The 20,090-nt window shown below is 45.5% G+C and overlaps 1 protein-coding gene across 1 annotated transcript in view; it reads left to right on the top strand.

Annotated features, from left to right (window-relative positions):
• LOC119659574 (mitochondrial glutamate carrier 1-like) overlaps positions 1 to 20,090 on the top strand; it is a 45,413-nt gene that overhangs the window by 20,243 nt on the left and 5,080 nt on the right. The window contains exon 3 of the mRNA XM_038067731.1: positions 901 to 1,035. Within this exon, the coding sequence (XP_037923659.1) occupies positions 901 to 1,035 (135 nt within the window). The remainder of the gene's footprint in view (positions 1 to 900; positions 1,036 to 20,090) is intronic.

Below are 20,090 nucleotides of genomic sequence, written 5' to 3'. Positions count from 1 at the left end.
TTGACATCGCCACACTTGGTGGTGTAGCAACGTCCATGTCCTCATTCCTAAGAAACTTCGCTGTCTTTGGCAGTGCCTTCCGTTTTCGTCGGCTGGGAGCCCTCTCAGGTTCACGGTGTCCGGGCTGCATAAATCTGTTTCCAAGTACCGGTGTTAAATCGGTTGCGCCCACATTACCAGCTTCCCAGAGTTAGGCAACAGTGTCACCGACAGGCCGGCCGCAGTCTGGTTTCCAGTTCTTCTCATTAGAGGAGTTGCTGTACTATCCTTTCTGGCTGACCGCGTCGTAGACACCGGGTATAGGTTTTCCACTGAAGTGAGAGCCTGTCTTCCACAGGGAACATGAACTTGGTGAAGCTTCCAAAATCCGTGCCTGATTTCTAAAAGTCTCGTGACTTTGACTTGTTACCGCTTGGAGAGTTACAATCCTTTGTTTCCATTTTCATGTCTTTTTGGACACCCTTAGTGTAGTTTAAACTACCACAAGCTCCCCGCCACGACAAGGTGGTGTCCGAGAGAGGCATGAAGTTATTTGTTTTGATTCTCTGATCATTAGAGCCAATGCTTATTGGCATTCGCCATTAAATCATTCATTTCTTCTACGCCAGAGTTCCTGGTCAATAATTTCTTCCACGTCTTTGTTAATCATGGAATTTGACACACTCCATTTCATGTTCACATTTTCGTCTCTCTGATTCTGATAAGATGGGCTTGAAATATTTCCACCTATGCGGCATAGAACCTGGTATGATCTATTAAAATTCCGTACAAGGGCAACAGATTCTAAATTATTTCAAAAGTTTCAGTTGTTCTTCTCATCACATATACTCCACTATCTACTAAAGTCAATAAGATTATCAATTGTTTAACTTTCACTTATAATCTCTTCTCCTATTTCAGGCTACTCCCAAAAATTATCAATGGTGGAATAGCAGGAATTATCGGCGTATCATGCGTATTTCCATTGGATTTAGTTAAAACTCGTCTTCAAAACCAACAAATCGGACCAAATGGCGAGAAAATGTATAAAAACATGTAAGTATGTGCAATATCTCATTGTCTGTGTTACTTTGTTATCATTTTGCCGGAAGTCATTTGAATTGTTCAAAGACAGAGCATGACAACGAAAAAATAAATTTTCCTAGCCTCCAACCATTACTCTCTCAAGGGCGATATATTTTTAGATCAAAACAAAGCTTGCTTGGCTCTTTTACATTTTTCAGTGTATCAAGTTCATGGTTTTGAAATGAAAAAAAAACCTAGAAATTCAAGGATTTGTTTGTTGTTTTTAGAATGGCAGAAGCAGCGATACCAATTCAGTTCAATTACCTTTGGGCGAAATTTGTTTTTGTTACTGAAAACCCATTCCGATCCTTCTGATAGAATATATCAGAAGCCTTTTAGGCAGAGAGTTTTACATTTGTAGTCAATGGAAATATTTTTATTTATTATTTTTGAATTATGCCATTAAAAGAGAAACCCAAATCGAACCAGTTGTTTCAATCCTAATAAAACTACACAAACTATGGCAGGGAGGGCAAATGCATATAATGATAGAGACCAGCCTCCTAGAGAAACCATGCAACCGAAGAGAGGATTTGATTGATGCCGAAAACCAGCTTCGAGGACATAGTCCCCATGTCCCCCCCTCAATGTACGGATACAATTGCGTGGCAAAAATCGAAGGATAGCATGGGACAATTTTTCATACACCTTTCTTCGTGTACTTGAAACAAAAAGAAGAAATGACATATTAACAAGTCGGGAAACCGAAAGTTTCTTATATAAAAGCATTTGAGTGTACATTTGCCTCATTAAAACGTAGCACGTAATATATGCATTTATTATGTGAGGGAATCCATTTTCGGGTGATATTGGCATTCATAGTCTTGAATTTGCAAAGAAGCGACAACTTTGACCTATTATGACTTAGTAATAGTTAGTAATAGTATGATTTCCACCAAACTTGATGGGATCATGGTCCATTTTGTAGCCTACATTATTGCAATTTCATGGTGCTAGGACGAATTTAAGGAGGGTTTTACAGCCAATTATTAAAAATTATAGTAATATACTGTTATTAGGCACCATCTAGAGGCAGCCTCCTGATTTCCTTTCAAATTTTTGGTTCGGGTAGCTTCTGAGAATGGGCCCGTTGAAAAAATCATCACTTTCGACCCCTCCCACTCCCCGCCTTTCCAACAAATATCAAAACTAAAACCGGCATCGAAAAGTACTATTCAAGACCTTTTATCTGATACACACATGACCGTATTTGGCGAAAAAAAAATTACACCCTCTTTTGCAACTTATCATTTCTTTTCACAGACCTTCATTAGGACATCATCATTCCAAATCTTAGTATTTCAGTTTATCTCGCTCATCAGGATTGATGACTCCGGTGGTTGCAGAGGCCACTTTGTCAATCGCATTTTTATCTTGGTTCAGTTCTGATAATCGCATAATTGTGAACATTTTTTCTTTTTTCCACGAAGTCGGATATAGTTGATTTAGGTTGTAGTGATCCCACTATAGCAAGATGATACAATCGTTTAATAAACCATGTATTGACAAGTACTAGTCGCGAGTGTCCGCAAAATCGACTATCCGCTCGCCACTCTCATTACGTGCTCAACACCCTTTCTCATATCCCACAATGACGTTGTAGGCATCAGCAGGCACATTGCAGGTCTTTGTATCGATAAGTTGCCAAAAGGCATCTTTCTCGGCGTCGACCTGTGTGTGGTGCCTATACGGTGAAGAACTGAATCGTGCGATTAGCTGATATAATAATGAGCTTTATCAGCCGATCATCAAATCGCGCGACTTCTTTAATGGCATCACGGAAACTCTCTGAGGTTGCAATACCCACATGAAGCAGTGTTCCACTATCATTAGTATCAACGAAATTTTCAAGTCGAAAATTTACTGCAGTGCCAGTCGTCACCCTGTCGTTTCCTATGGTTCTGAGTGTTGACTGACTATAAAAGATAATGAACGCGGTAATGGAGGCGAAGGTGGGCCGTTGGACCAGTAGCGTAACACGACATATTCGACATATTCGAAATGGCGGTATCAGCGATCGATATGGGGTTACAGCAATACACGTGGAAGAATTATGAGGGAGGTGTCTTCGATGGTATGGTCACCTAATTCCTGTTAAGGAGAATTCACTTGCCAAGATTGGTGTGAAAATCAAAGTCGATAAGAAACGACCAAAAGGCCGGCCGAATCAGCAAAGGCTTGATACGCTGGATGGCAATTTGAAAGCCTCGCGATTGCGTTTAGCCGAGCAACCGATCAAGACGAACCCACCCCGCTTCTGAAGGAGACAAAGGCGAAAGGGAAAGAAGAAGAAGACCAAACAAAATTGCAATAAATAAAGTAAATTTTCAAGGAAACTGGCTTTCATTTCTCAAAATTTCTTTTACAAACACACACGCCATTCCGTACCCAAAGCTTTCAGGTCCCAACTCATAGTTTTCACTAAAAAATAGTTCGTTATATACGCACCTTTACGATTCACATCAATAAACTAATTTCTACAACACTATTACTTATATGATTTAAAAAACTACCGCTACCACTACATTTCCACTCTTTTGGCTTGGTCTGTCTGGCTCCCTCTGTATCTGAATATGCAGTTTTTATTGCATTAACACAGTGAATACCAGGATCAACTGGTAAATTTTGAAGTCTATACATTTTATTATTGAAGATTAAAACAGCTTCATAAGCTCCTTCACGTCAAGATACATAATTAAACGAAAAAGTGAAAAACCTGCGCCTGATAAGAGAAATATAATATCATTTTAGACTCTTCTCGGTTTTATGTACTTTTTTCTACAATCATAAAAACTAGTAATATTTACTTTTTTCTACAATTACAATAACACATATATTGACTTTAGTTTACTCCATTTCTTCTGATAAAATTAATTCTTTAAAGTATAAATTTCAGAAGTGCAAAAAAATAAATGAAAATATTTGACTCATTTAACTGCCAAGCCTCTAATGCTCTGAAAGAGAAAGTCTAGAATCAAAATTTGAAGCAAAGATCATAAAAGCAAGTGCAGAATGTCGAAAATCAGAAGCACGCCACTTCAGGTATTCTCATTCATGTGTTTCTGTAAAACCACTTGTTCCATTTCATCATCATCAATAGCGCAAAAACCACTTTTCGGTCTAAGTCTGCCTGCAACTCCAGGAATTCATCAATTCGATATCCCTAACAATGTTCTGGTTGAAAAAATCAAAAATGACTGACGGTTTCGTCCAGGGCAGAGGCAACTCATCAGACGCTGCCTCACCTCTGCCTTGGGAGCAGCGTGACCGAAAGTGCCAACAGGTGGAAAGACTCGACCATCATGTGGATGGGGACTTAGGATCCCGCAGATCCTAAACAACAACCTAGCTTTAGCCTTAGTCTAGCTTAGACTACAACGACTGGCGTTTTAAGTCCAATATAACTCGCAACCTTGTCGAGTTTTTGCGATGATAAAAGGGAGCGTCTTTCCACCTGTTGACACTTTCGTTCACGCTGCTCCCAAGGCAGAGGTGGGGCAGCGTCTGATGAGTTGCCTCTGCCCTGGACGAAACCGTCAGTCATTTTTGATTTTTTCAATTTTTAATGCTTGGGGTGCTACGCTCCAAACTAGGGATCCATGGACTATAAAACGAGGGAGTAAGTTGCTCCTCATTTAGTCCGGTCCACCATCATGTGGATGGGGACTTAGGATCCCGCAGATCCTAAACAACAACCTAATGTTCTGGTGTTTTGGCCTATACCGTACCTCCACTTGTGGCTTTCTCACGACTTATTTTTTCACAATAGATCTTATTTTTTAGACTTTCCGGACTGGATCATTGTCAATTAGATGATCCACCCACGGCAGCCTATTTTGCGTGATTTTATACAACATCGTTAAATAGGCTTCCAAATCGTCCTTCTTCGGGCGATTCTTTTCTCGAACATGGAAACAACTTCGCCATTTTTCTGGCTAAACATCTCTGCGAGGAATATTCGTACATGAGGACTGACAAAATCATTATTTTGTACTCACTGTAGCGTTTACCCTAAGGTGGAGTCCCTAGTGTCAGCAAATTTACCGAAGCTCTGTTAAGAGGGTAAAGTGGGTTACCAGAAAACTCGGTGCCCATCGGTCACGATTTTCTATGGTGGAAATAGGAAAAACCGTGCGGGCACTATTTCCACTTCATCCAAGCTGACGCTGTCAATTAGAGGGGGAGTACTGAGTAATGCCCACACTTCGTTGTAAACAAAGCTTCTCTTGTCCATAAAGGACGACAAAAAAGCACCATGACCGGATAGTATTTCCAGGGAAATTTGTATTCAAGTATAGACCAAACCTGCTACTCAGCGCATTCAATCTATGCTTAGCATTAGGTGGTTTTCTCGTCCCCTGAAAGATTGCAAGGTTCCTACTGACAAACTAACCCAAATACAATAACGTCGGCGTACCGTGCCCCCAGTATGCTGACTGACGCAACACGTGTTCCCGAAAATTTCTCTCCAGAACAATTTGATTTTAGGGCAGGGCGATTAAAAATTAGTGCGATTGAGGAAGTGGTCCAAACGGTGAACCGGCTGAGGAACGCAGTCGCAACTATTGTCGACTAATGCGACGCTAGATGTAAGAAACCCATTCAGCTCTGCAAGGTGATACGACATACTCAAGGTGCCTTTGCAGATATTTTTTTTTTTTTTTTTTGGGATAGGGTAGGTGAATGCATTTACGCACACAGTGTTGGACTCCCGATTCGGTACGTCGTCGGACTACCAACTAAACACCTCCCCATCGTCAGAGAGCTAGCCTGGAACCGTTTGTCACATTACTTCGGGCCAGCTCCCGAACTCTCCCGCCTTGCGGAGCCTTCAAATCAGGGAATTCCTTTCACCAACGGGAGGGGAGAGGAGGAAGGGAACTGTCAGTTCAAGGAACCCCCTGCCATCCGGCTCCTCCACCGGTCGAGTTCTATCTTCTTAGCAACGAGAAGGGCCCGAACGTAATGGACAACACGGTTCCAGCTATCAGCAGTCCTCAGCATCTCTTCCACAATGTTGTCTGGAGAGAGCCCCCCTGTGTTTAAATAGAGCTGCTGACGAACCCCATCCCACCTTCCACAAGAAAAAAAGTGTGGTGAGCATCGTCCACAACTCCATTGCAAAACACACAATCCGGAGAACGCGCCTTCCCAATCTTGTGCAGGTACGACTGAAAATTTCCATGCCCACTTAAAAATTGGGTAAGGAAATAGTCAGTCTCACCATGCTTCCGATTCAGCCACGCACCTAAGTTGCCGATGAGCCGCGCAGTCCATCTGCCTCTAGTTTCATTTTGCCAAGAGAGCTGCCACTCGTCTAGAGTGTGTTGCCGTTCTTCGCGAGCAACCACTTCCCTTGGCTCATCTCCCTTGCGCTTGTATATGGCCTGACGCTCCCTAGCAAGAAGGGCAACGGGGATAACTCCCGCGATCACCATCACGGCCGGTTCAGAGACTATGCGGTACGCAGACGCCACCCGTAAAGCTCCCCGTCTCTGTATTTGCGCGAGGCGTCTACGATATACCTCCTTGTTAAGAGCGCCAGCCCATACCTCTGCGCCGTAGAGCGGGGCAGACTGCGTTGAGCTCATCAGGAGACGTCGCCTACTAGACGTAGGACCCCCAATGTTTGCCATTAGCCTACTCAACGCCGAAACTCCAGCCGCAGCCTTGTTCGCTGCTGCTTAGATTTGCTCAGAAAAGCTCATCTTTGAGTCAAGAGTCAACCCGAGGTACTTTACCGCCGATTTTGACTCGATTATCGACTCGCCGAACGATATGGGACGCAAGGTCGGAATTCTCTTCTTAGTCAGGATGACTACTTCGGTTTTTTCCAGTGCAAGGTTGAAACCATGAGTAGTCATCCATCCGCTTACCCGTCGCATCAATATGCCAAGTCTGCTTTGCGCCTGTTCGACAGTGCGTCCAGCAACAAGCGCTGCGACATCATCTGCGTAGCCGACCAGACGCGACTCTTCTGGCATGTCGAGTTTAAGCAGACTGTCATAGGTCGCGTTTCCCTTTAGGGATCAGCGCAAGCCTCGCAACTTTCCAACGAGCAGGGAAAATGCCCTCTTTCAGGCAAGCGTTGAATGCGCCGAGTAGTAGGTCTGGCCGGTGTTGGAATACCAGATTGTACACCTCTGCTGGAATACCATCGGGTCCTGGCGCCTTCTTGTTTTTCATAGAGAGGACTGCCTGTTCCAACTCTTTTACAGAGAAAAGGGGACAGTCCTCTGCGCTCTCCGTGCCGACGTCACCATCCCATACGGGGTGTGCAGGGAAGAGGGCCCTCACAATGCGGTCCATCTGCTCGGCCTTAAGTGAACAGGGTTTCCGCAGAGCCCCGATTTTTCGGGTTACAAGTTTGTAACCGAGTCCCCACGGATCCCCATTCACCTCGTCGATTAGATCTTGCCAGCAGCGAGCTTTGCTCTTGTTTATTGCGCTGCGGAGTCTCCTTTTGGCTGATTTGTACTCCATCATTATGGTAGATGCCTCCTCCCGGTCGCCTAGACGTTGTGTTAAGCGGCGGAGCCTGTGACATTCCTTCCGGAGCTCTGCGATTTCCACTGTCCACCAATACATGGAAGGTTTGCCGCGCCTCGATGTCTTCCTGGGCATGGAGGCTCCGCAGACCGTCGTTATCAGGTTCATAACTGAGTTTACGACAGTGTCAGCAGCGGCGCCACCGCCCCCAGGAGTACCCTTCAGCGTGGCCCCACCTGTTCCCAGAGTTTCGGCAAACTTCCCGGTGTTCACTTTCACGACGTTCCATACACAGAAAGATCGCTGGGGTGGCGCACACCGAGAGTTTGTGTACACCACTTCGAAAGCAATGTATTGGTGGTCACTTGCCGAAAAGTCTTCCAGAACTCGCCACCCGTCCACCAGCGACACCAGTGATTCCGATGCGAAGGTTACGTCTGGAATGCTTCCTTCGCAGCCCGGGCGCCGGAACGTTGGGGTGGATCCGGTGTTTAGAACTACCAGTCCTGTTCTCGCCGCCATTTCCAGAATCCGTTTCCCTCTGGAATCTGTGTGAGGCATGCCCCATTCAAGTGCCCTAGCATTGAAGTCACCTCCGACCAGGATCCGCCCATCCGTGGTTAAGATAGCGTCCTCCAAAGCCTCAAGCCTCCAACGAAAGTCCGGCATCGTCTCATTCAGCGTAAGATAGACACTAAAAAACGTTATCCCTGAACACCGAATCCAGACAAAGCCGTCCCCTCGGCCTTGGGCAAGAACCCCCAGGAGGGTGCCGTCCCGAACCCAGATGGCAGCGGTACCTGATATGTCTGGGTGCCATGAAACTGGGCCCTTGTTTCGGTACTGCTCACTGATAAATCAGTTTTGGTCTCCGCAGCGAACTGCGCTAGCAACTTGTGAGCGGTTGCACTTCGGTGCATATTGATTTGTAGGATGCGAATCATGTTGACCGTATCCTAGCTCTTTCCAGTTCTGCTCTGAAAACTGGACACCGCCCCGATCCCGCAGTGTGCGCAATGCTCTCATCAGTCGCGCCACGGTCCCTGCATAAGACACAGCTTTCCTTTTCATTGCAGCTATTCGCTTTATGGCCAGCCTGACCGCATTTACGGCATGTTGCCCTTCTGTCAGGTCCCCGACAGTTTGCAGATGTGTGCCCATAGTCCAAACATCTGTAACATTTGGTTGGGGCGGCCCGAATTCGTATCCTACACACTACCCAACCAATTCTTATTTTCCCGCTGTTTAGAAGCTTCCTCGCGTATTGCTCGGCAACTTCCACCACAGCGAGTTTTTGGCCTCGGGAGTTTGCGGAGGTGATACCAATCCGGACATTGGTTACCTCCGGGCATTCGCGTTTGATGGCCTCTTCTACCTCGTTCTTTTCCGTGAGACAGTCAAGGTCTCGGATTTCTAAAGCACACATGGGTTCCAGGCTAGAAACCAAAGCCTTTTTTCCTAGAAGCCCCTTGACTGCTTCACAGAACGTGACTTTATTTATAGTCTTCGGGCCTAGTTCGACTAAGACTCCACCACCCTTCGTTTTACGTATGGAAGACACCTCCGCTCCGTTGTCTTCGGGTTTGATTTTGTAACGGATTTCGCTGAGGACTTCCGCAAAAGTCTTGCCTTCCATCGGCTTAATAAGCAAAGCTGGCGATCTAGTCCTCCTTCGTCTCCCCACCTTTTCTTTTGGCACTCCGTCCTTCGTGTCCGCCTTAGTTTTAGGCAGAGGTTTTTCTGATGGCGCGACGTGTTGCTGTCTTTTGATCCTCTTCGCCTTCTTCTTTTCAGCTCTGGAGAGTACCTGAGTGAAGTCTCCTTCAGATGTCCCTTCCTCCTTTCGTTTTTTACCAAGTTCGCTCTGCAATGGGCTGTCAGCGATCCGTTTGGTACTCGTGGTGTTCTCCTCGGGAAGCGCGGTTGTTTCTGCTTCCTGCGGATTTTATCTTACTTTCCATGTTCGCCTATAGTATGAAATCCTGTCCAGGAGCTCTTCCAGTTCCATTAGCCCGTTTTTCACCCCCTTACCGACGTTTTTCTGAAGGAACGTCGAAGATCGCATGTGCTTCACAACTGCCGTGCATTTTTTAATAAGTCTTTCCTCTTCCGACAGTCCTCCCGCTCGGCTTATATTCGAAACCATTTTATTAGTTTCGGCAGTTTCCACTGTGCCTCTTTCCCCAATTACAGCACTGTGCTGTATGGTCTGGGTTCCTATCTGTGTTGCAGGTGCTGCATCACTTTCCGAGTCTTTCTCTCCGTCTGCGCGTCCCGATGTCTCGTCGGGTATTTCAGCCCTTGTTGCGTCCTCCGCTGGGCCCTGGGGCGAACGGCGCATTTTCGTGCTGCGAATAAACGCAGTCAGCTCACTCTCCATTTCCACTATCTCCTCGTTTCGTTCGTTTTTTTTCTCCATTTGAGTTTTATACCAGCGCATCGTGTGCAAGGGAGCGGGCCGCAATAGTCAGGAACGGGTATACCCTCGGGGACACAGCCCCTACCCCAGTTCCCTGAGGCCTGACCTACACTTAGCTGATCCCGGAATTCACGGACGGATCAGCACTCGCTCGGGGCAACGCGGTCTACTAACACCGGTTCAATGCACACTACCCGACCAGGGTCCCGAAGGGGCTGGCTCCTGATACACGCCACAACTACCACCTTGGCAGAGCTAGGCTCACATCACCCCATCGACGTCGACAGGGAGTTGTCGACGGCTCCGGGGACTCCCAGTGTGTCCCGGCGTGTATCGGTCATTAGCAGTTCGCTCTTCACCGAGAAACTTTCTCGAGGCTACTACCTAGGACGCAAGTATTATGCCAGCTAGGGGGTCAGAACTATTTGCTCGGGCACCTCGGGGACGCCACTCCCCGTATCTTAAAATATTCATGAAGGATCGTTGACGATCCCTGAGGGAACCTTTGCAGATATTGAGGGACTATTTAAAAGACCGAACCATACTCTAAGAGGTGGAGAAAATACAGCGCGAAAAGAGGGTCACATCAAGGGCAGCTCAGGGATCTATTCTCAGTCCAGACTTTAGAAACGCCTGATACGATAAAAAAAACTGATCTACTCAACACGTCATCGCTTTAAAATTAGTGAACTATGACGTTGAAATTTTCAGGGGATCTCAATAATAGATATCCCAATCTATCGGACACAGACAAACTTAAACCGGGCTAGTAGATACACCGCCGTGTTACCGTTGAGGCTGTAAAGCCCGCTTTGAAGTTTCGAACCTTCAATCGCATCTTCCATCGAATATTTATAATACTAGCGGAAATTTCTTGCTTATCAAATAAACCTTACAATTTGCCTAATCCGCCATCAGTTTCCATTTCACTTCGCTCCGATATTCCGATATTGTTAATAGTCCAGGTCGGAGCTCACCAAACGTTTTGTCAGCAAACACACTGATATTATGATACCTTCTAATCTTCCTGTTAAAATCTTATAGTACATACGAAGTATTGATATATCTCTGTACCTCTTGTCCCTTTTTTGTGGATAGGCCAGAGAACAGACTTTAAGTACTTGTGCGACATTCGCTCTTGAACCCAGATATATGTTTTGCAAGTCTGATTCAGAATTTTCCAAATCAAATTTTCCAAACAATTTCAATTTTTTCCAAACTGATTTCAGATTTTTCCAAGCTAATTTCAGAAATTGCCATTTCAAATTCAAAAATTGTTCAATGTTCTACTATAAGGTTTTATACCAACATTTTAGGACTGAATCAGAAGAGGTCAAAAGGTCATTGAATGCAGGGAGAGAAATCTTTGCTACTCATCAATTTTCTGTCATTGTTTGATTTCATGGTCTCGCAAAAAATGTAATCTTCTCAATCTTTGCTGTTTTTCTTGACTTTTTCTTCTTATTTTCTACGGAAGATTTGGTAAGACCCCTCGTTTGTCAGTGGACAATAATGAGGCTCTACGCGAAACGGCGAAATTAATGGCAGTCATAGGTAAACGGTTTTATATCTCGAAGTCGAATAAGAAATCACTACTAGCGACGGGGACTTTGGCTTTGGAAACTCCTCGCGCGAAGGGCACCTGATACCCTATAAGGAGCCGAAATATTTCACTTCGTTCCTGCCCAGGATGCATTTTTTTGAGTTGATACGTAATTTCGAGAGAAACAGGGTGGAAAGAGGATATAGCTGATGTAGAAAGTGTTGATCGTGATCATCCGAAGTCATAAATATAGTATATTGTCTAAGTAGCACCAAGCGAACGGGCGGTCCCGCAAGTAGTGGATTGCGATCATTGGAAGGCCTCCTCATTCTCCGATCGGGACCTTGTAAACGGCCTTGCGGAGATCGATCACAGAAAAGGCCCTGCTTAACACCTCCTACAACGAATCTTCGATGATGGGCAACGGATAATGAGGCAGGAGGACAGTGGGCGGTAGTTAAAGGAGAGATAAAAAGAGGGAGAAGGTGTTAGCTAATTCTATTGGGGTGGTTGGGCTTCACGTATTGTGAAAGAGAATATGGGCCATTGAGGAGCACGTTGAGCGCGTTGTTGCGATCTAGAAGGTAAAGGATAATCTGGGGGAATTTATTGACTGTGAGGAGATTTTCCTGAACACAGTTGAGATTCATAGTTCTGCTAATTAAAGGGTTCGGGTGGTTCTTGCACTTTGAAAGGAATTGTATGGCCTGGTTGACGAGGAAAGCAGCGATACGAGTGATTTCGCAGATGTTGTAGAGGATGGTATTCAAAATGAGTTTTGAACGGTCTTCATTTAAAAATATTCCGTCAGGGAGTCGTAGGAAGCATCTTTCTTTATAGCACAGTGCTGCATCTGCATTGGTGATAAGTCGTACCAAAAAATAAGGCCGTAGGCGATAATGGATCTTATGTGCTGTTTATAGCCATAAGTTTGATATTGTTGGGAGGAGGGTTTCGGTAAAAAATAATGGGGCGGAGGTCGTAGACTCCATCTTCTAGCTTTAAGAAAAGTTTTCGTCATTTGGGGAACATTGTATCGTTTAGAGTTCATTCTGATTCCTTGGTATATGACATCGCTGGTGTTTGGAATGGTTGAGTTGTTAATCTGGAATGAGATGTTCCTGATTGGTTTGATAGTTTTTGATATTCAAGGTAGTATTATTGGAGTCGATTTGACCATTTTTTGAAAAGTTGCGTGAGATTTTTTCTGCTATTAGTCACTAGAAAAACATCATATATGGCGCTGGATTTTAATTATCCCGTGTGACAACAAAAACAAGAAAGTTTATAAGAGGGCGCTTCCTTGATTAACATCGACAGAAGCACGAAGCAGTTTTGACACACCCGCCACACTTCTAATTTTACTTTTCGGATCTTGATATATCAATTTAACCCAGCGCACGAGTTCGTTTGGCTGTAGGAGTTATCGTAGAGCATGCCAGATGAGTTCGCGTGGCACCCAGTCCCCAGTCCCCAGATCCAGAAATGCAATGTAAAGAGGGTGATGATTCTCACGATATTTCTCCATGAGTAACCGCGCAGTGTGTTTCGCGTCAGAAGCTCCGCAATACCTGACAAACCTAGCTTGCCTCGCGGTTATTTGAACGATTTTGCGAATCCGGTTATCAAAAATGTATTGAAAAATCTGCATGGTGTGGGACAATCGGATCGGAAGGTAATTTGAACATCGCAAATTTATCGTAAAGATGTTTGTAATCGACGGCGGGGGTAACAGAGATCACTTTGTTTGCTTTCTTGCTTCCCCATTGGTATTCTTGTAAATTTGGCAATTGGCGAGCGTTTTATCATTGAGAAATTTGTGGTTGAGGCGTTTCTTTTCAGGGACCCACATTTGACCATCATCATTCCAAAGCCAGGTATTTCGGTTGATGAATCGCTTTCCAAACTTTTTGACCCCGTTACATAGACCGCTTAATGGATCGTATCTTTAACTCGATTCCACGATTACTTCACATTCGTAATAATTGGTAAGCGCATAAGTGATATCATTTCATCTTCCTTCTCACGAAATCGTCACCATTTAAAGCCATGGGTCAGTGCGTTCCTCACGGTGTTTTATAAGTGGCTTGATTCGCAAGACGGCGATCAACGGCCGATTTTAAAGTGCGATGGTCTCATAGGGAGCAGCTTTGCAATCTGTGACGGTGGTAAATGTCTCTGAGCATATATGCACTTTACTGCTTCCACTATAAAGTATATTCGCAAGTACAAGATCATGGGTGCCCGAGAAATTGATCATTCGTTCACCTCCCTCATTCCATGGAATTTGTTGCCGTCTGCCTTTTCACCCACGTAATTATTAAGGTCACCTACAATGATGACATAGTCATCAGCAGGCACGTTACAGGTTTTTGCATTGAGGCATCTTTCTCGGCATCAGGTCGCCCTGGGTGTGCTATCAGCTGATATTATGGTAAGCTTCATCAGGCGGTCATAAAATCGTTCGATTTCTTTAATGGTATGACGGAAACCCTCTGAGATGGCAATGCCAACACCGTATTTAGTGTGTGAGCGACCGAAATGGAGAAGTCTATAACCGTTTTGCCGCCTTTTTCGAAGGGCTCTTGCGAGTTTCTCGGTCTTTCTATTGAGAATGCCAATATTTAACGTGCAAACACGTATTTGTCTTGCGGGGACCCCCCTTAAATTCGACATAAGCGGTTGTAACTCACTGTATGCGTGAGCATTCACAATTCCTATCTGTCCACCAAATTTAGTATCACTCGCTACAACCGTCTCCGAGAAAAATGCGTGTGACAGACAGACAGACAGTAGTCTGGAGGAAGAGGCATTTAAAAGTACATCACCCCCGAGAACTCCTGTTCAAAAAACACGGAAAGATGCTCCACAAACTGGTCATTCATTACCCCATAGTGGGGTGACTACACCTGGTCGGAACATGTCGCAGGACTTAGTGTTTGATTCATTTAGGAGAAGCTCGACGATCTTGCGATCTTCCCTGAAATCAACGTTAATGAAGGAAATAAATCAGGAAAGCTCCCGGAAGGCTAATAAATACGGAAATGCCCAGTGGGAAAACCAAGTAGAGGGGCAGTGTCAGAAAACGGACGAATCATCGTTTGCTCTACTCGGAGGAAAAGTAGTAGAGTTGTCTAAATTTATAAAGGACAAACACAATGTGCACCAGACCATCAAAAAAACGGTACGTACCATTCGTGTACTGTACAATAGGAAAGACGAATAAAATACCTCGAAAAAATCAAGCGTCATCCAGGCAACACAAGTGACACCCTCCCAAAATCCAAAGAGTGGTAAGCTTGAGAAGAGGAGTAGAGAGAGGGCGCAAACGATTTTTTCGGATCCTCGCAAGACGCGAAAAGACAAAAAGGTCTCTCATCGGCAAAGGGGAAGGCAAACAAAGTTACCAAAATCGTGGCTCCAATCAACGCAAACTGGATAAAGCCCCAAAAAGGAACCAAGGAAGCACGGACCAAGGTTTGCGGAAAGAAAAATGCGACCCATAAAAGAAGATTGGCCTGGATTAATTATCATCTCCAAAAAAGAGCTCAGGATCGGATTTGACCTTTCTGAGGATATCGGCGTAATGATATGACTTACGCCGATATCCTCAGAAAGGTCAAATCCGATCCGATCAAATTCGTAATGATATGACTTACGCCGATATCCTCAGAAAGGTCAAATCCGATCCTGAGCTGATAGGCCTTGGAGAAAACGCCAGCCGAATCAGACGCTCCCAAAAAGGAGATTTGATGCTGGAGCTGAAGAAGTTTCCGGACAACACAGTTGAAAATTCCCTCGGCAAGGTGGAGAAGTATTTAGGAGAAGAAGCACAAGTACGGGCCAGAAAGCAGGAGATTATTATACGACGTCTTAGGAAAGCAATTGGGACCACTTGGCTTGTAATATTTCGCCACCAGAGGGCTGAGGACAACTATAAGCTTACCAACTGAAACAGCGTTCAAACTGCTGGCGGCTGGTAAAGTAAAAATAGGTTGGGTTGTTTGCCGACTCACGGAGCAGGAGTCCCTCAAGCGTTGCTTTAGATGTCTGGCCACATAGTGGCGAAATGCACCGGTGACTATGAAAGGTCAAAAAGTTGCAGAAAATGGGGGGGGGAGGAGATCATATGTTCAGGGTGTGCAAGGCTGAGCCTGAATGTATGCTCTGCAAGGGGAATAAGATTTTGTGTCGACTGTCGGCACGCTGCAGGCAGCAGCAGATGCCCAGAGTTTAGGAGAGCCTTGAATGCAGTAAAGAAATGAGGTTGGTACAAATCAGTGATCGGTCATACTACCCGATACTGAAGAATTTTCCTTTGCTCTCCTCCTTGCTTCTAAAAAGTTTCCATGTTCGCATGTGGAGGGATCTATATATTCTGAGTGATTAGGAGGCGCACAAGCTGCAGTTTTAGGAAGACGAACTGTCATCATGTTGCCCCTGGTATATCATCCCTAGCACATGTCGACAGTTCTGTTCTCCTTCAACCTGACACTTTGGGGCACCGGGGACCGCTTGTTTGTTGATTTTTTTTTATATAGCCGTATTCATATGATCCCCACGAGTATTTGGATTAGGAAGTCCTACAAGCTTTTCAATAGCCACGGTAATAGTAAGGTCATCTCGTACAGGGTGTAATTATCACCACCTACTAACGGTCTTGGTAGAAAAGAGACTCGATTCCTGGAAAACCACATATCGTCTCCAGAGATAGATAGGTCGAATCCCATTCTCCTATACTAGACTGCACCAAATGCCCTTGGAGCAACCCACTCCTCGGTCATCTTGGGAGAGTGAATTCCACTGATTGGCGTAGCCCGCAATGCAATTGTCGCCCGCCGGAGTTCACTTTCCATGTGCTACTCCCATATAACATTACAGAAAGAACACTATCATCGAACATTCTGAACTTGATCTTTGTGTTGAAATAACTACATTTCCAGATTTTAGGTAGGACAGCGAAACCAGATCTAGCGCTGTTAATACGTCGGGCCACATCCAGTTCGGTGCCGCCGTCTGCAGAAAGCCTTACTCTGCTCATTAATGTACATAGGGAGAGCGCGATGACCCATCAGTCTGAGAGCCTTGGTTTTATTGACGTTTATCTTCAGTCCAACTATGCTTCCCAGTGAGAGAGCAAACATATGTCATCAGCGTAGTCGAAGTTTTTGAGGAAAAATGCCATCGTCCATTGAATTCATCCACGTCCTCCGGATAAGACAGCATGAAGAACATCACCGATAACAAGAAAAATATCGGTGACTGTGAACCTCAAAATCCTCCGAGATTTTACCTCGGTGCAACACGTGACATTTTGCGCCATCATATGTCGCTCTGATAATTACTATTGCTCCTCATGCGTAGAGCATTCTAGACACACTTCCCTTTCACGTTATCGAAAGGTTTTTCAAATCCATGACGACCAGGTGCAGGGTGTTGATGTTGTCAATAGAGACTGATCTGGAGCGGAAATCAGCCTGCTCTTTGTCGATCAAGCTTTCAATATGTTCTTTTATGTGTTCCAGGATCGTCGCACGCATTTTTCTCGCAGATAGTTATAGCGATTGACACCAGATTTGGTATAAAGGTGTGTTCACAGTTCACAGCTCACGCATATAGTGAATTACATCATTTTACGCCGAATTTGTGAATTGCATCATTTTACGCCGAATTTAAAGGGGGGGAGTATCAAATTAACGGTCTCGGTTAGTACTTTTCGAAATCGGTCTTAGTTTTGACATTTATTGAAAAGGTGGGGAGTGTGGTGGGTTGAAATTGATCATTTCTTTAACGGATAGCTCAGTGGTTAGAGCACTAGGCTGTCATACGGAAGGTCGCGGTTCAAATCTCACTGCTGGCAGTGGAATTTGCATCGTGATTTGATGTCGGATACCAGTCGACTCAGCTGTGAATGAGTACCTGAGTCAAATCAGGGTAATAATCTCGGGCGAGCGCAATGCTGACCACATTGCCTCCTAGTGTACCGTTACGGTCTTGAATGAAGTGCTCTAACACACTTCAAGGCCCTGATCCAATATGGATTGTTGCGCCAACGATTATTTTCCGAGTTATCACAATCTCGGCAGATGCCGGATTTTACCTAATACTAGCACTAAGTGCCAAGCATTTAGTCTCGGACGATCCTACCTACTTAAAAACTAAAGGGGCGCTGGTGGTGGTGGCCGGTGGTAGGTCAGTGGGAGAATCCGTCGAGTACTCCCCGCAACATCGAGCACGTATGCAGAATGGTGTACTTCTGCATGGTTTGAACCAGACTGTGCGTAAGTCCCAGGACATCAAGGGAAGCCGTCAGGGATTTAGGTACAATACCTGTAGCTGACAATATTATGGGAACTACAACCACCCGCTCGAGACGCCAAATTTCTTTGATTTCACGAGCCAATGGCTCATAGTTCACCTTCTTCTCCACGTATTTCCGTTCAATGTTGCTATTATGGGGGATAGCAACATCAATAATATACGCGGAGCGACCCGTCTTGCCAACTACAAGTACGTCAGGCTTGTTGTGTGCAGTATGACGATCAGTCAGAACTTGCCGGTCTCAATACATGCTGTAAGCAGAACTATCAAGTACTGCTTGCGGCTCATATCGATAAACCGGACATGTTCCCGTGATCAGCCCATGCTTGTATGCAAGGTTTTGATGGATAACCTTACATACAACATTATGCCTGGTGATGTATTGCACCGGTGCCATAACAGTACAGCCAGAAATGAGATGGTCCAATGTCTCTAACGCCGAACCACATATTCTGCACTGGTCGTTCTCCACCCGTTCTTTCATGATGAGCTTTTTATAAGCTCGGGTGGCGACCACGCCATCCTGAATAGCACACATGAACCCCTCCGTCTCAGCAAAGAGCTCCCCAGCGCACAGCCATCTGTTCGACAAATGGCTGCCAAAGACAATTCACGTGTTTACCGTGCATTGCCTTCGACTTCCATTCCTCGATCCGCTCCTGGTCCGACTTCACCCCACTCAGAGGATTGAAAGATCGATCCTTCAAGTTAAGTGGAGTCAGTCCACAGGCTGCCTTACAGACAGCCGCATGCAAGGGGCTCGTCTGCTCTTTACTGTAAAAATAAGCGCGCAGCGAGTCGACTTGGCGATGATATTGTGCCGCCACGTCAACCACGCCCCTACCTCCGATGTCACGAGGCAGGTTCATCCGCTCCACGGCAGACTTTGGGTGATGCATTCGGAATTTGGACATAGTTGTCCGTATCCGCCGCTGGACGTTTTCCAGGTCGGCCCTCGTCCACGGCAATATTCCGAATGCATAAGCCAGTGAAGGGATAGCGAATACATTCAACGCGCCTATTTTATTCTTCCCCGAGAGATGCGATTTCAGCACCAGCTTTACACGTCGCAGGAATTCGGACAGCAGAGCTTCCTTTAGATCACCAACTCGAGCATGGGTTCCTTGCAGAATTCCTAGGTACTTGTAGAAGTCTGTCTCGGTCATAGCTTCGATGTGGAGGTCACCAATGCTATGTGCGGCATGTGGCTCATGATGACCTTTGCGGATGGCTTGGATTCGACATTTGTCTAATCCAAACTCCATCCGAATATCACGGCTGAACATGTCTATTATTCGCAACAGACTTCTAAGATGGTTGTCAGTACCAGCATACAGCTTGATGTCATCTAGGTCCATCAAGTGTGTCAGTTCGCACTTAGCACGTAGGCCATACTTTATTGCAAAACCATGCCCTCTAGCATCATTCAGTAGCCATGAAAGGGGGTTCAGTGCCATACTGCCATACAAGGGGACTCAATGAATCCCCCTGGAAGATGCCCCTCCGTATACGGATGGGCTCTGAGGTATTAGCACCTTCAGATGTACGGACTGACAAGGTGGTATGCTACCCTTCCATGACTGTCGCCAAAAACTTTATTAGTTTCGGATCAATGCGATACAGATGTAGGATGTCGATTAGCCAGGTATGCGGAACGCTATCAAAAGCCTTGGCATAATCGATATAGCAACTGAAGAGGTTTCTTTGGCCTCTAGTTGCTTGTCCTACAACTACCGAGTCGATAATGAGTTGCTCTTTGCAACCCCCTGACCCAACTCGGCAGCCCTTCTGCTCCTCGGACAGTCTCGAGGTGCGCATTGATCCTTCCACTAATAATGGACGTGATGAATTTGTAGAGGGTTGGTAAGCAAGTGATCGGTCTTGTGTCTGCGGGGTCCTGCACCGTGTCCTTCTTAGGGATAAGGTAGGTGATCCCCGCAGTGAGGAAAGCTGGAAATTCCTCCGGCCGACTCATGACCTCATTTATACTGCGTGCCAACCGACTGTGTACGCTGGTAAATTTCTTATACCAGAAATTCTGCACCCGATCCAGACCTAGGCCCCTCCAGTTCTTCGAGATGTTTATGGCTCGTCGAACTTCCTCTTCAGTAACATCCGCGAAATTCATTCCAGGTGTATTGGCATGGCGGGTGCCTTCGGCGGTGATCCACTCAGCATGCTCAGCATGCTGGGCAGGTAACCCCCAAAGTCCACCCCAATACTCTTTCGCTTCCGTCACCGAGAACTGTATTG

This window comes from Hermetia illucens, chromosome 6, assembly GCF_905115235.1.
Source record: "Hermetia illucens chromosome 6, iHerIll2.2.curated.20191125, whole genome shotgun sequence".
NCBI classification, from domain to species: Eukaryota; Metazoa; Arthropoda; class Insecta; order Diptera; family Stratiomyidae; genus Hermetia; species Hermetia illucens.
This window is presented reverse-complemented; position numbering and strand designations above follow the sequence as displayed.